General features: G+C 35.3%; 1 protein-coding gene across 8 annotated transcripts in view; it reads right to left on the bottom strand.

The window, feature by feature from the left end:
* Positions 1–15,648, bottom strand: part of BIRC6 (baculoviral IAP repeat containing 6) — a 199,318-nt gene that overhangs the window by 154,144 nt on the left and 29,526 nt on the right. For all 8 annotated transcript variants that reach the window (XM_045827786.1, XM_045827785.1, XM_045827789.1 and 5 more), the window contains exons 4-8: positions 11,015–11,208; positions 8,138–8,249; positions 6,278–6,360; positions 2,576–2,798; positions 2,332–2,492 (exon numbers count right to left, since the gene is read on the bottom strand). In XM_045827786.1, coding sequence (XP_045683742.1) covers positions 2,332–2,492; positions 2,576–2,798; positions 6,278–6,360; positions 8,138–8,249; positions 11,015–11,208 — 773 coding nt within the window. The remainder of the gene's footprint in view (positions 1–2,331; positions 2,493–2,575; positions 2,799–6,277; positions 6,361–8,137; positions 8,250–11,014; positions 11,209–15,648) is intronic.

Consider the following 15,648-nt stretch of genomic DNA (forward strand, 5'->3'; position numbering starts at 1 on the left):
TCCACTCAATTTTGAAATGTAAGGAAGCAAAGAACACCCAATCAGAAGAGCAAGAAGAAAACAGATTCCAAAGAACTGAGGATTGTGTAACAAGCCTCTGGGACAACTTCAAGCATACTGACATTTATATCATAGGGGTGCCAGTTGGAGAAGAGAAAGCAAAAAATTGAAACCAATTAGAAAAAATAATTCCAAAAAACTCCCCATACCTAATGAAAGAAATAGACATAGAAATACAGGAAGCACAGAATCCCAAACATTAACTCTGAGGCCCACACCAAGACACATCATAATTAAAATTCCGAAGTTAAAGACAAAGAGAGAATCTTAAAAGCAGCAAGAGAAAAGCAGTTAGTTATCTACAAGGGAGCTTCCGTAAGACTGTCAGCTGATTTCTCAACAGAAACTTTACAGGCCAGAAGGGATTGGCAAGAAATATTAAAAGTGATAAAGGAAAGAACCTACAACCAAGATTACTCTTACCCAGCAAAGGTATCCTTTAGACTCAAAGGACAGATAGAGATTCCAAGACCAAAAACAAAACAAAAAAAAAAACCAACTAAAGGAGTTCATCGCCACCAAACAAGAAGAAATTTTCTTTAAGGAAAAAAAAATTAAAAATATAAAAAAATACATGGCAATTAATACATATCTATCAACAATTGCTTTAAATGCAAATGATTAAATAATCCAATTAAAAGACACAGTATAGTTGAATGGATAACAAAATAAGACCCTTACATATGCTTTCTATAAAAGACTTTCTTTATATCGAAAGATACACGGACTCAAAGGGATAGAAAAAGATTTTTCATGAAAATGAAGACAATAAAATAAAGATGGGGTAGCAACACTTATACAAGTTAAAACAGACTTTAAAACAGGCTGTAACAAGAGGGTAAAAAAAAAAAAGACCCAGCAATTCCAGTTCCAGGTATTTATCCAAAGAAATCCAAAACACTAAATTGAAACAACATATACATCCGTATGTTCACTGCATCATTATTTACAATAAACATGATGGAGGTCATCAAAGTGTTCATCAACAGGTTAATGGATAAAGAACTGGTACATATATAAAATGGAATGTGACTCAGCCATAAAAAAATAAAATCTTGCCATCTGCAACAATACAGATAGACTTAGAAGGTGCGGTACTGAGTCAAGTAAGTCAAAGAAAAATGCCATATGATTTCAGTTATATGCAGAACCTAAAAAAAAAAGCATAACTGAAAGAGATTCATGGATACAAACATTTCAACGATTGCCAGTTTGGGGGTTGTGGGGAAAGGAGGAAAAGGTTAAGGGATTAAGAAGTACAAAGTTGTAGTTACAGAATAGTCATGGGGATGTAAAGTACAGCATAGGGAATAAAGTCAATAATATTGTAACAGCTATGTATGTTGTCAGATGGGTACTAGAATTATGAAGGTGATCACTTTATAAAGTTATATAAATATCTAATCACTGGGTCTTACACCTGAAACTAATATTGTATAGTACATCAACCGTAATTAAAAAACAAAAATTTATTTAAAATAAATAAGTAAAATTATCTCATTAAAGAAGAAAAACAGGGCTGGTGGTAACTGGCAGTACTTAAGTTGAGCGATTTGCACAGCCCTTCGTTCTGCCTGTGTGAGAATACGGCAGGGGTGACACTGTAGCCCTAGTCCAGTTCACAGTTAAAACTGCAATTTCTTAGGAAACAAGTGAGTGAAGTGGGATTATATTTTGACTGTCCTGCCCCCAAACAAATCAAATAATGCTACAGACATCAGGAAAATGTCAGAAAAGCTAAGTGGAAGAGAATCCAGAATAGAAATTTTAACAAAATGGTTCTTTAGCAATAATTATCATGCCTCAACTCTTTGCTGGCTACTGATACATTGTTTTATATAATCAGGTAATCCTCTATAGCCACAAGTTATGTGCCTGTCAGTCATGAGCATGTCTATAATTTAAAGTGATAATGAAAAAAGGAGATAGTAAAACCATTTGGTTCAACAGTTCTATGAAAAGATTTCGTAGAAGATGAAATTACAAGTCTAATCCAAGGATTTCATTATTTAGACTATTTTCCAATGCAGCAATTCTATCCAACTGACATAGACGAAGACAGAAAATAAAGTAGATTTTACAGACTATGGTATTTCTGAAATTTCTTCTCAAGAACCACACAGCTATTTCCTATTTCCAACCAAACATTTAATCTCTTTTCTTTTGACCTAATAATTTCTTCTGCCTCTTTAACTATAATTAAGAGAATATACAAGTTAGAAAAAGAAAATACTGGGCTTCTATAAATACCATTAAAACCAATTCACATACCTATCTCCTTCCAACTTTGGTATATCTGAGCAACTAGAGGAGTCTTCCAGCCATGCCAAAGTCGGTCTCCTTGACTCAACTGCTGAGCTTGGCTCTCCGGACAGAATCAGCTGTTGGACAATTGCTGGATCATATGCATTAATTTCAAACTTTAGGTGCACCTAAATTAATGAAAAGCCTAAGTTTACAACTGATTTTTTTTCTCAATCTCTAATCAATCTGCTACTTCGAAATTAAAATATACCTTCATGAGTTTGGAAACATCCCATATGCAGATCTTCCCTCGTTTTGTGGCAGCAGCTAGAAAATGAGGGCAGCTCCCAGAACCAAAGCAAGATATTCTGTCAGTCCCATCTGCACAAGGAAACTGCGCAGGGCTTGTTGCGAGGGTGACTGACAGCGGCACATTCTGCGTGTGCTCGCCTTTCACAAACGGGCAGTTTGGGGAATGTCTCTCATGTTCAGACCTTTGCATAGATTAAGGAAGGAAAAATTTAAGGAACAACAAAGCAGGTAAGTTTGTACATTAGAACATCGGTATCATCTTTTCTTTTTTAAAAAAACAAGTATTTCTTATTAAAAAGACTCAAATACCACATCATTCCATGTTATCAAGATCACTCTAACACATTCAACTAGTACTTTATAATAGCAGCTATTATTCTCATTAATTGATTGCAAATACGGTTTCAGATGAAACTGAAAACAAATACTGTGGTATAATTTATGCTGTATTAACATACTGATAAAATTGTTTAAAGTCCAGACATTTCCTCATACTAGTTTCCTACAACTTTAAATAACTACTTGGTTTCAATTTAAAATTCTCCATGAATCTACAGGCTGGTGACAGTAGTTAATTCTGTTCTGTATATTTCAAATTTGCGAAAGATACATCTCACCACACACAAATAAGAAAGTGTAACTATGCAGAGTGATGGCTATGTTAATAAGCTTGACTGTTTATCATCTCACAATGTGTATATATATCAAAATATCAAGCTGTACATCTTAAATATAAAGCTTTCTTTAAAATTAATTATAAATACATAGAGACTAGTGACCACAACTGCAAATGACATATAGTAAAAACTCAATAAATGCCATTTGTATCACAAAAAACTTTTTAGTAAAATCTGAAAACAAAAAGGTCTATAAAATATGAATTAAATGACTTGTAAACACAGAAATACACTAATACATTAACTATAGGGCTCAATCAGACAACATCCAAACAAAACTTCTTTCCAAAAAAACTTCAATAATATTCATAGTGTATATTATTTATGTCAAATAAATGTTTATTTATTAAAAAGAAATGTTAGTTTATTAGAAAACACTAACATCTTTAATATAAATAAAATAACAGGACCTCAGATCAAGACATATAATGACTTTAAGATTTTCTCAATACTGAAAGCAGGGTCAACTTAAACACTTAAAAAGTATCTGTCCAACTCTGTGAATACTTTCTTTCTTTCTGTTTGTTTTTTTTTTAACTTTTCCTGTCTGTAATTCAAGGCATTACCTATAATGTCAGGACGCTGCTACCAAAAATAGAACCCCTTTTTTCAAAGCCATTTTATATTTCCATGGCAAAGAAAGGGACACTAACAAAACATCTGTTCCTGAGGATGCACGTATATCTTTCTACATTGCACATACAATTTATCTATATCTATATATAAATCTAGACAATTTTCAATATGCAGATATCTTACAAAATGCTTTTTACACGGCACCTCCAAGCATGTATTTCAACTGGACCCCTTCCCAGCTAAATCCTCGGGTATTTTCCCCTTCCCTTCTTTCTCTAACCTGAGTTTGAACTTTTTAATTAAAATTTTGTTTACACAAATAACACATGACTACATTAAGCTAAAGACCCACTTCGATTATAACATCACAGGTAATCACTATTAAGTGGTATACTTCTAAAAATATTTTATAAATTTAAATACAAATATGTACATATTAAAAGTACAGAAGGTTTTTTATTTTAAATAAATAGTATCCTTGTATGAATCATTCTACAACAGCTTTCTTGATACAACATAACTAAAAGATATTGATGGTGATTAATAGAGAGATAACTATTCATTCCTTTTCCCTGTTGGAACGTAGTTAATTATATGCATATATGACATTTTATTTAGCTATTTCCTCCTGACAGGCACTTAAGAGGCTTTGGGTTTTTCAGTGCAGTGACCATCCATTTTATGCTTCTTTGTATACAACAGCAACTAATTCCCTAGGGTAAATAAGTAAAAGTGGAACTGCTAGGTAATAGGGTGTGCCCATTTTATTTTTTTTAAAACTTCAATCTTCCTCCAAAGTAGCTCTATCAACTCTCATCATTAAAATAATGAGAGCCCCATTTTCCCCTAAGTCTCCATTCTTTTCCCCCTTACAGACTGAAGTGATACCAAGTCTCTGCTCCCCAGCCCCCATTAATTCTGTTCCCTCCTATCCCCAGGTCCTCAGAGACTCTACCAGCTGCTGGAGTTTGAGGAATGCAGAATCCTAGAGCAAAAAGGTAGAATTCTTGATTCCCTGACCATGTCAAGAAAAGATGGATTTTAAAGTACCTACATTAAAAATTTGAATCAACTTCCCACAGAAAAATATTTATGAATAAAATTACATCAGACAATATCATAATATAATTTTTCAGGTATGTGTTAAATAACTTTTTTGAGGATCGGTCTGAGAAACTAAAAACTACATACTAAATTGGTATGGTTTCTAAGAGAAAAGACTGAGCTCCAAACTGAACCATACCCTAAACTGGAAAGTCCTCATAGTCAACTCAATCTGCAGAGTGATGCAACTTCAATTTTTCAGACAGTATTTCCCATTGAAACCTGGAATCCATAGGTACACCTGAGAAGGCTTTAACAAGTTCACCCCATTCACTTCAACTGATTAACATGCAAGGGTCTCAACCTAATTTTAGTACAAAATAGATGATATATTTTAAAACCAATTCCTGGCTCCATCATTTACTATCCATATGCCCCTTCAGCAAATTTTACTTTATTTTAAAATGGGATAATAATTCCTATCTGATTGACTATAAGGATTAAACTAGAGAATATTCTCACTTCCCTTCAATAAAACAAAGATGATTACAATATCTGCTTCACAGCACAGGGCTAATGTGAGTATTAAATGATATATATAAATATATAATGTATATATAAATATATATAAAGTGCTTAATATATATATCAAGGTAAAAATATATATAATGCTTAGGATTATATCTGATAAATAGATTATACAAATAGAGGATAAGGCAAAAACAGGTTTATAGTTGTGAGTATACAAAATAAAGTTTGTTCTTGTATTATTATTTATCATTGTATTATTTTCCACAAAAACAACCATAAACCTACTTTCTCCACGTCCTGTATATGCTATTATTATTACTATTTCTATTAATAGGGCCTCAAAGTAATTATTTGTAAAAATGAGGTTTCAATACATTATTCTCTAATACTCAAGCAAGGTGATCAAAATCACCCCAGACTCCCTAAAATTACCCCCAAATTTAAAATGTAAATTATAAAACCCTCCTCTGTGGATTCCTCACTGAGCCTGCCTTCAATAGAGCACTATTAAACAGCTGAATCTAATCATGCCCTTTTCATTTATTTTATCACAGCCTCCTAGTTTTCAGAGTCTAAGTCTATTCTTTGGCATTTCGAAGTACAGATTTTAGGAAGTGAATGACCTTGGAGCTGGAAGTGAAATGACCTTGGCACTGCATGCCAAGTGATGTGACAGAGCACAGACAGTGCTACTTCATCCTCTTGAGACAAAGACAAAAACACTGATGGCAGAAAAGCATGAATATTATTATATCTAAATCAGATAAATAAAATTTAAAAGCATGTTTATAGGATTAACTTAGCCTGTTATGTCCAGAAAAATCAAGACTCACCAAGGTTCATCAGTAGGTTCCCAACAAACGAGACACACACTACAAGTAAAACACATGGCTCTATCATCTCCAGATGAAGCAGGCTGCAAATTTATAAAGCAGACAGACAAGGTTAATCAATATTAAAATAGCTCTTTTATAAAAGCTCTTCTAAAAAAGTTAATAAATTTAGGTAAAATTCTATCCTGAAAAAATACTACTAGGTTCAAATAATAACATTGAATCCTGCAAATGTTTACAAACTTTCCTCCTCAATTATTTGAATAATTGTTTCATCAGAAAATGACCACTAAATCAAACATGGAAGCACACACATAATCTCTGATTTAGCATCTTCTGTTTATATTACTAAAGTATTTGAAATAAAGTTAACTACAGAAAGGAAAGTTTAACAGCTTTATTATTACAAACTGAATCCCATACAACCACACACGAAATGGCCAGTAAAAAGAAACACAAACTAGTGAACCTAATTCATGTAAGATTCTTCGAGATGCATGGAACAACATGCTACCTATATATAAAGTAACATGACCACACCTGAACAGAAACATACCTCTAAAAACCAGTATTATTATTTTTGATCACCTACTCTAATTAGCACTTACTATGTCTCCAGGTATAAACTGATTATTCATTTTAAAAAGTAAAAAATAATCAGCCCCTAGCACACATACAAGATTCTAGACAATTTATGATGTGATCTCTTTTCAAAGATGCAATACAATGAATAATAATACAACAGGATAAATATCAAGTCATCGCTTCGCAAAGACCATTTTAGAAAATGACACCAAAAAGAGAAACTGTTAGAAAAATGGTTCATATTTAATCCTTAATTGAAGAAAATAATTCCAGTAATTCTAGTATTAGCCAGTCTTCAAACCACTCTAATTGAAAAATATGAAAAACTTTGAATAAAATATTCAAATATCTAAAATATTCTGATTTAATTTTAGTTAACATATTCAGAAACACTTCAAGATAATCAAGGAATAATCACTCTTTAGATTCTTCATAACAGTAACTTCAGTGTATTTCAAAGTTTTGAATTTTAAAATTAAATAAACAAGCTTTATGTAAAACTGACACATAAGTATTAGATAGATGACTTTATCAATGGTAAAACAGTGGTAAGCCAGTCCACTACACTCAGCTGAAGTTTCTTTTAATTAGTAATTATGCCTATCTGAAAAAATTTTTCTTAACTTTCCTCTACTTAGTTTGGTGAAACTCTCCGTAACATCCCATTCTCCTGTCTTCTGTCACACTGATCCTTACAATGTAGACCCGCCCCTTTCCCCTCAACTATGACTATTTTCTTTGACTAAATCATTCCTTTTTCTGCACAAGGTCTTAATCAGTTCTTTAATACATTCTGTATTCAGGTTGTATTTTACTACTTCCAATGCTGCAACTACAGTTATCTATATATGGATAACTTGCATCCCAAATAAAATTAGAATTATCAGGAATAACTATAATGTGTTGCTTTTACTGAATTAACCTAAATAGCTATTACTATGTTATGAATGAAGAAATCAAAAATTGAAAATAAACACATATCCAAAGAGAAGACTTTTAAAAAAGCATACCTGAAAAATACTGCCTATATTTCTATAAAAAAAAATAGTTGTGAAGAAGCATTAACTCAGCTGTTAGCTACCTTTAACAATTTCTTTCCTTTTCATACACAATACATGACACAGAAAACAATATTATAATCAAAAATATAAGAACAAAAACCACTCAGATAAGGTATACATACAAGCACGCAGACAGGATATATAAAATATGTTTTTGAAAAAGTTGTGGGGTTTTTGGTGAATAAAATGGTATTTTTTTGATAATCTTTTTTACCTGATGATAAAATCCAGCTTGAGCCATGGGATCTGGCTGTGCCCATCGATAACCCACGTGAGGCCATGATGTAAATGTCTCCCGTCTGTTAGCTTCACTGTACATTAATGACCTAAAAGTAAACATACTTTATGTAATCAAAGTTAGGCATCAAATGACAATGACACTCCTATTCACACCGAAAAAAAATAGTCCACTATAAATCAACAAAAACTGGAAAGGGTCTAATGGCCATAAACAAATTTGTATTTTAAACTAAAAATGATCAATTTAAGAATTTCCCTTAAACAGGGTAGGGAAAAAAAAATCTGACTGATGGACGCAAATTATAAACAATTTCAGGGGTTCATTAATTAACTGATGTTACATAATTACCAAACAAGGAACACAAAATCTAGAAATGTAGAGGCAGAGAGCCATACACTTTCATCATGAGCCAAGTTCTGTACTGTAGGTGGCTAAAACCACAACCGAACAGTGGTTTTACCCCAACCATATCAAGAAAGTGTTTTCTAAGTTTGTATGTTTAAGTAGAAGGCAGTTTTTTGTTCCTTCTCCAGAGAAATCTTTTTACAGGAAAAGTTGTACTCTCCACGAAATTATCAAAAAAGTAAATCTTCATTATGTTTTCATAGTAAAATATATGAACTCACTGAGTGTGAACCTGTAACAGAGCATTAGAGTATTTTTTTAAAAGATTGTACCAAAATCAGAAAAAGTCCAAACGGCTTCAAGTAAGAAAAAACTAGTAAGCAAAATTTATTCTTCCTAACTCAAACGTGTAATTGCTAATAGAAAGGGGGGAAAAAAGAGGACGTGGTAAAGGTCATCACAATGAGACCAGAAAAATATTTTCTCTTCAATTTCTTCTTTCAATCAGTACATGATTTCCTATGATACTGCTAGTGAACTTATGTTTAACTCAGTTGTTTTCCGGTTTGAAAAAAGCAATGCTGTTGGGTTAGAAGTGCCTTATCCCTGAGAGGCCATGGATGACTTTAAGACCTGTATCAGCCTTAGAAAAACATCTCCTTAGTTCTATAACCAAACAGAACTGCAATACCATCCAACTGAACCTAATTCAAACCCCCAACAGGCCTAAGTCCCCTGAGGTTCTCATAAGGTTCTTAGATTCATTTTAATGAAACAAGTACCACAGACAACATAAAAATTAGTATTTTGAGACATTTTAACACCTCCAGAAACACTGAATATCCTATCCAATCAATGTATTTCCTAAAATAAAATATTACACTGATTTCTTTAGAATCCCTGCTACTGTTTGCAATAAAAATAGCTCTGAGGGGCTGTTTTATAATCTCAAGATAAGAATAGCTCTCAGACAAGAAACATTTATTCTAAGTACACATTTCTCCCTCTCTAGACATATTCCAAAGAATATTTTAAGGAAAGCCACAGCACATACCACCTGATAGTTATTCAGATTAAAAATGAGTTTCTATACTTTATCTAAAAGATAGCAATATTGCTATATAATATAAAAATTCTTTGCAAATTTTAATACAACTCACAGAAGTTACTTATATAATAAAACCACTTTTAAAAAGGCAACCGATTGCCCTGGCTGGTATGGCTCAGTGGATTGAGCTCCCAGTCGAGGTGCATGCCTGGGTTGCAGGCTGGGTCCCCGGTGGAGGTGTGCGAGAGGCAACCACACACTGATGTTTCTCTTCCTCTCTCTCCCTTCCTCACTCTCTAAAATAAGTAAATAAAATCTTTAAGAAAAAAGGCTACTGATTAAGCAAAGCCTCAGTTTACCAAGAGATAAACCAGTAAATACTGCAAACTTAAATAAGAGCCATACATAAGATAACAGAAGTTTTTTAAAAGTTAATTTCTTTACTAGTGCCTTTGCTAACATCAGCATGTACCATTTATAAATGTACTCCAGAAAAGCATAGAAAGTTACAATTTACGTCAATGAAAATGTGAAAACAAAATGTTAATGCGAAGGCAAATGTGAAAAAACTTTTCAACTTAATATTTCAGTATAGCAGTTTTAAATTTCACTGCTTTTGTTATTTTGTCACTGATAAATGTTATTTCAAGTGACAAATCATTTAAGATTTTAAATGAATGCACTACTGATCTTTTAATTAGTTTTACTCAAAGCAGAACCTCAATAAATCTCTACTAAAAAACATGATGATTGAGGTATGATTTTTGTAATATGTTTTAAATCCAGGGCAGGCAACATAAAAATCTTAATTCAAAATTGTCCTCATTAATTTTTTTAACCCTTTTCATATTTTTAAGAAGAAAATAATTTGTGGTTCTTATACTTAGATTCTGGCATGGTTTTTAATTTATCCAAATTTATCTCAAAGGTCACCAAATGTCTCCCTGGCTGGTAGCTCAATTAGGATGCCGTCCCACTACACCAAGGTTGAGGGTTAGATCCCTGGTCAGGGCACATACAAGAATCAACCAAAAAATGCATAAAAGGGTGGAACAACAAATCAATGTTTCTCTCTCTCTCTCCCTCTCCCTCTTTCTCTCTCTCAAATCAATAAGAAAATCATAAAACATTACAAAATTTCAATGAGAAAAATAATTTTTATATAGTGAATGATTACAATACTTTTAAATTGACTATTTACTAGGCAAGTAAGAAGCTAAAATTTTCAAAATACAGTTTTATGATCCTTTTAAATACATTCCAAGCACCAAAACAAGAAACAATTCAAGTGGCAGTTTACTTCACTTCAGCATTTTAATAGAAATGACAGTCTCAATGGTTTTCATTAACGTTCTGAAAAACTTTTAATCATCAAATTTATACTTGTTTTTAGTTAATTCAAAAACTCATCAATTCAAACTCAGTGTCCTATCCCTTTATAAGCAAGGAAGTTATACCTGTCCACAGAACGGCCAGGCCCCACTCCGAGTTCGGGACGTGCACTAGGTAAGAGGTAAGACAACCTGTCCATCACTGAGGACGCCACAGGTAAGGCAGCAACATTTTGATTTATTTTCTTGAGTTCATTCACAATGGCACTGGCAATGGATTTTAACACATGATGAGGAAGATGAAATGTGACTGTGGCCCACTGAAAGAAAATGAAGAGTATAAGCAAAGGAAAATGTACTCAGTGGTTTTAAGCAAAACCATAAATATATACATTATAAAATAAAGAACTACTTATCAGTCTCAAGTCAGTTTACTTCATTAATTCATCAGTTAAACAGAAACTTGCAAGCAATTATGAAAACAATGAAATCACAACTTATCACCCTAAAAAGATAGTTTAGAACCACAGGGTGACACATCTTCTCACATATCCCATCCACAACCAAGGAAAACTAAAATTACCTGCAATTTTTCATATTCCTCCAGCACATATACAATGCTAAACACAAACAAGGCACTCAAATATCTCCATTCATAAGAATACAGTTGTACAATTTATCACTTCTGAGGCAGATGAGAAATTACTTTGGCTTAGCACATTTGTATGTATTTATCGCTGTGGTCAATAAAATTCATCAAAAGTACCAACTAAAAGGCACAGGTCTTGTGGTTGCACAGACTTGGATTCCAAGCCCATCTTCACCATCAGCTACAGTACCCACATCAAACGAACTTCAGTTTCCTGTTCACATGAATGAAATTGGGAAAACAAATACCTATTCACATAATGTTCTTGTGAGAGCTTACGTGAGGACTCGCACAGTGTTTAACAGAGCTGGCATTTGAAAAATGTTAACCACAATTATTCAATATTAAAATAATTACTTAAAAAGTTAGACCACAAAAATGATTAAGTATTATTCTCCTAGAAATCTAAAAAGTAATCATCTTCATCTTCTATCTCTGTCTAGCACACTCTAGGCAGTCTACTTAAATTATTACTTATCTACAACATGTATCCAGAAAAACCTATGTCCGGAAATATGACCTAAATTGCTAAACAACAACAAAAAAACAGAGAACAAAAGCTGCCTACTTTGTTTCTAGACCTAACCTGTTCATATGTCCAGAGCTTCTTGTCTGAAAAAGAGTCTGAATCCCTTTGAGAAAGAATCCTACAACAATGCCTCAACTGTACACTATAAATCACATTCCCAGCCTTCACCAAAGGCACCTGTGGGCGCCACTACAGTCACTGTGCACTGGGGGATAAAAAACACTGTGATCTTTAAGGCACTGCAAGGCAGCGGCACTGAACTTCACTACAGTCACCACGTGGTAGAGCACAAAAAACGTTGTGATCTTCCAGATAGTATAAGACAGCATCATTGAACTGACCTAAACCATCACAGGGGCCACTAGTGAAAGTGGGGCCTTATGACCCGTCAAGTGATTAATAGAGCTTTGGCCCAAGGCTGCCTCAGTGAGCTCTGTGTGCCCTGAACCTATCTTGCAGTTTCTCCAGTTCCCACATGCATAATTAGAAGGGATATAGAATAGGCAACTAGAAAAATTCCTACGTTGTTTATCTCTCACCTGCTCTGAGAACTATTAGGCAAGAAAGTCCAAGTGAAAGCCCCTACAACTTTTATTCCCTAAGGCCACTGAAAGAGATCTGCAAGACACAAGGGTAATCAAACTATCTCATGTCCATTCAACTGACCTGCTTGGCCTATGCAGAAAGTAAATGGGGGGGGGGGGGGGCGTGCGTGCGTGCGTGTCCTTTTACTGATTTTGGAAAGAGGGAAAAGGAGAAAGTGAAGGAAAGTACATCAATGTGAGAGAGAAACATCAATTGGTCGCCTCATGTATGTGCCCTGACTGGATATCAAACCAGTGACCTCTCGGTTTGCAGGGTGACGCCCAACCCACTGAGCTACACCAGCCAGGGCGAAAGTAAATGGATCTCAAAGAATGAATGTGGATTGTAAACTACCAGGTGAAGACTTGAACTGCAGCTGCTGTTCCAGATGGTATATCATTATACAAGCAGATCAAAATCCCTTGATATCTGGTAGGTAATTACATTTCTATCAAATACTTTTTTCCCTCTACTAATTTTAAAGGACCATCCAAAAATAGCTGCCATAACAATCAATCTTGGTAGTCTTACCCTAGGACTAAATCTCATACTCTTTACCATAATCTAGTCTATAGAAATCCTGATCAACCTAACATCCTGCAGATCACCACAGTGGTCTACCACATTGATAACATCATGCTAATTGTCCAGATAAGGAGAAAGTAGCAAGAAACTGAAATGCTTTAGTAAGACACCCACAAGCCAGAGAGAATCAATTATCCCCGAAAAGCTCAGAGTCCTGCAACCTCTTTCTGCAGGTCCAATGGCCTGGACTTGTCAGGATATTTCCTCCAAGGTGCAAGACAAGCTGCTACAACTTGTAAAAGCAAATACTGAAAAAGAGGCTCAATGCTTCGTGGGCCTAACTGGATTTTGGATGGATTGAATATTCATCATATTTCAGTGTGCTGCTCTAACTTAATTATCGAATAATACATAAGGTACAGAACCAGAAGTTCTGCTGGAGGGCCAGGCTGAACTGTGAAGCTCTACCATTTATAGTGTTTGAGCATATTCAATGACACTAGAAGTGTCTACGACAAGTAAAGACGCTCTAAGGCAAAGGTCCGTAACCTTTTGGCGGGGGACAGGAGACACTGCTCAGGCTCAGGGTGGGGGATTGGAAGGTGGGGCTCAGGAGACCTTCACTTGCTCCCCACCACCACCTCCTGCTGTAGACTGGGTTGGGGGAACTGGGAGACAGGAAGCACAGCTTCCCTTGGGGGCTGGGGACCCCTGCTCTAAGGAGTCCCTGCCAATCTGAACTGGGTCAACCACATGGCAGAAGAGTAGGGAAAAACCATGCCCTCTCCCATAAACAACTGCTCTCCTCTTAAGAAACAGTTCCTGACTTCTTAGTAGTCCCTAATAGAAATTAATACCCATCCACTCGACAAATGTCTATGCAATCAGTGCTATCCATCACAAAGAAGGCATTATCTGACACATTAAACTATAATATTAGGCACATGATAACAAGTATCCTTCAAGTGGTTTATAAGAGATCAGTCCTGAGAAAGCCCAAAAGGCAAGTTTTTGGACAAGGTGAATAAGCAAGTAACTCAGACCCCCCCCCCCGCCCCCCGCCGAATACCTACTCCTATCATAATGCCTCCTCCCCATCCCACAATGCACTCCTTATGATGGCAGAAAACTGAAGAAGAAAACCCTGCTCTGATTTACAGATGGTTCTGCAGGTTACACTGATGCCACCCCAAAGTGGATGGCAGCAGCATCACAGCCCCAATCAGGACAGTGGTGAAGGTAAACCTTCTCAAGTGGGCAGAACTTCAATCAGTACATTTGGCTGTTCTTGTCCTCTGGATTGAGAATTAGTCAGAAATAAAGATCCTCAGTGATTAAGGAACAATAAATAATGTTTTGACTGGATGGTCAGGCAGTTGGGAAGATGAGGATTGGAAGGCTGTTAACCAGTGAAAGGTAAAGGTCTATGGCTAGACCTATCAAAAGAAACACAGAGTGTGAAAATATTTGTTAAATATATGAAAAGGCAACCATTCCACAGGCAACAGACAAATATGCACTTAACATCAATGTCAGTCATCCTCTCTCCACAGCCACTCCAGTGGACCTGTACTCAAAATGCCATCAAAGAGATGGGGAGGGTAGCACAGTCCAACAAGAGGAACGACCCCTCACCAAGACTAACCATATTACCGCTGTTGTTAATTGCCTAATCTGCAGATACCAAAGCTAAACAACCAGTATGACACCATTTTCCAGGAGGAACTGCCAGCTATCTGATTGCAAATTGATTATATTAGGTTCCTTCCGTTAAGAACTGGGCAGTAATTTGTCTTCACTGTAATAGAAATGTGTTCTGAATATATATATATTTACATGTTCTGCCTATAATGCTTCTACCATATTACATCACTGCCTGTAGACTAGCAGAATGGCTTAGACACCAGCATGGTTTTCCACACAACTCTTTGCATCTAACCAAGATAGTACTTTAAAGGGAAAAAAATGCAACAATAGGCTTTTGCCTATAAGATGGTCTGGTCTAACACTGGTATCAAGAAGGAGCTGGCCTGACAAAACAGTCTAATGCCCTACTAATTGAGAGAGATGTCTGAAAGGATGGGGTTCTACCTCACAGGATTATGCTTTGAATCAACCAAAAATACATGATACAGTTTCTCCCAAGCAGGGTCAGTATTACAGTTAATAACCCATTCACAAGCTCTGTTTTAAGCTTTACGCTCTGAGGTCTTATGTCCCATGGAAAGAAGAGTCCACCAGGGTACAACAACGGTTCCACTGAGTTATGTGTTAACACTGCTACCCAGTAGGAGGTAAAAAATAAGGTTATTCTTCTGGTTGGTATGATTAAAACTGACAAACAAGGGAAATTAGATTGATGCTAAATAACAGGTGCAGTCAGAACTTAATGAGAACCCAGGAGATTCTCTCGGATGCCGCTGAGTCCCTTTATGTCCAACAGTGAAAGTGAATGCATGATTACAGCAGCTG

This window comes from Phyllostomus hastatus, unplaced genomic scaffold (genome assembly GCF_019186645.2).
Source record: "Phyllostomus hastatus isolate PE091 unplaced genomic scaffold, TTU_PhHast_1.1 phas_scaffold_78, whole genome shotgun sequence".
In the NCBI taxonomy this organism is placed as follows: Eukaryota; Metazoa; Chordata; class Mammalia; order Chiroptera; family Phyllostomidae; genus Phyllostomus; species Phyllostomus hastatus.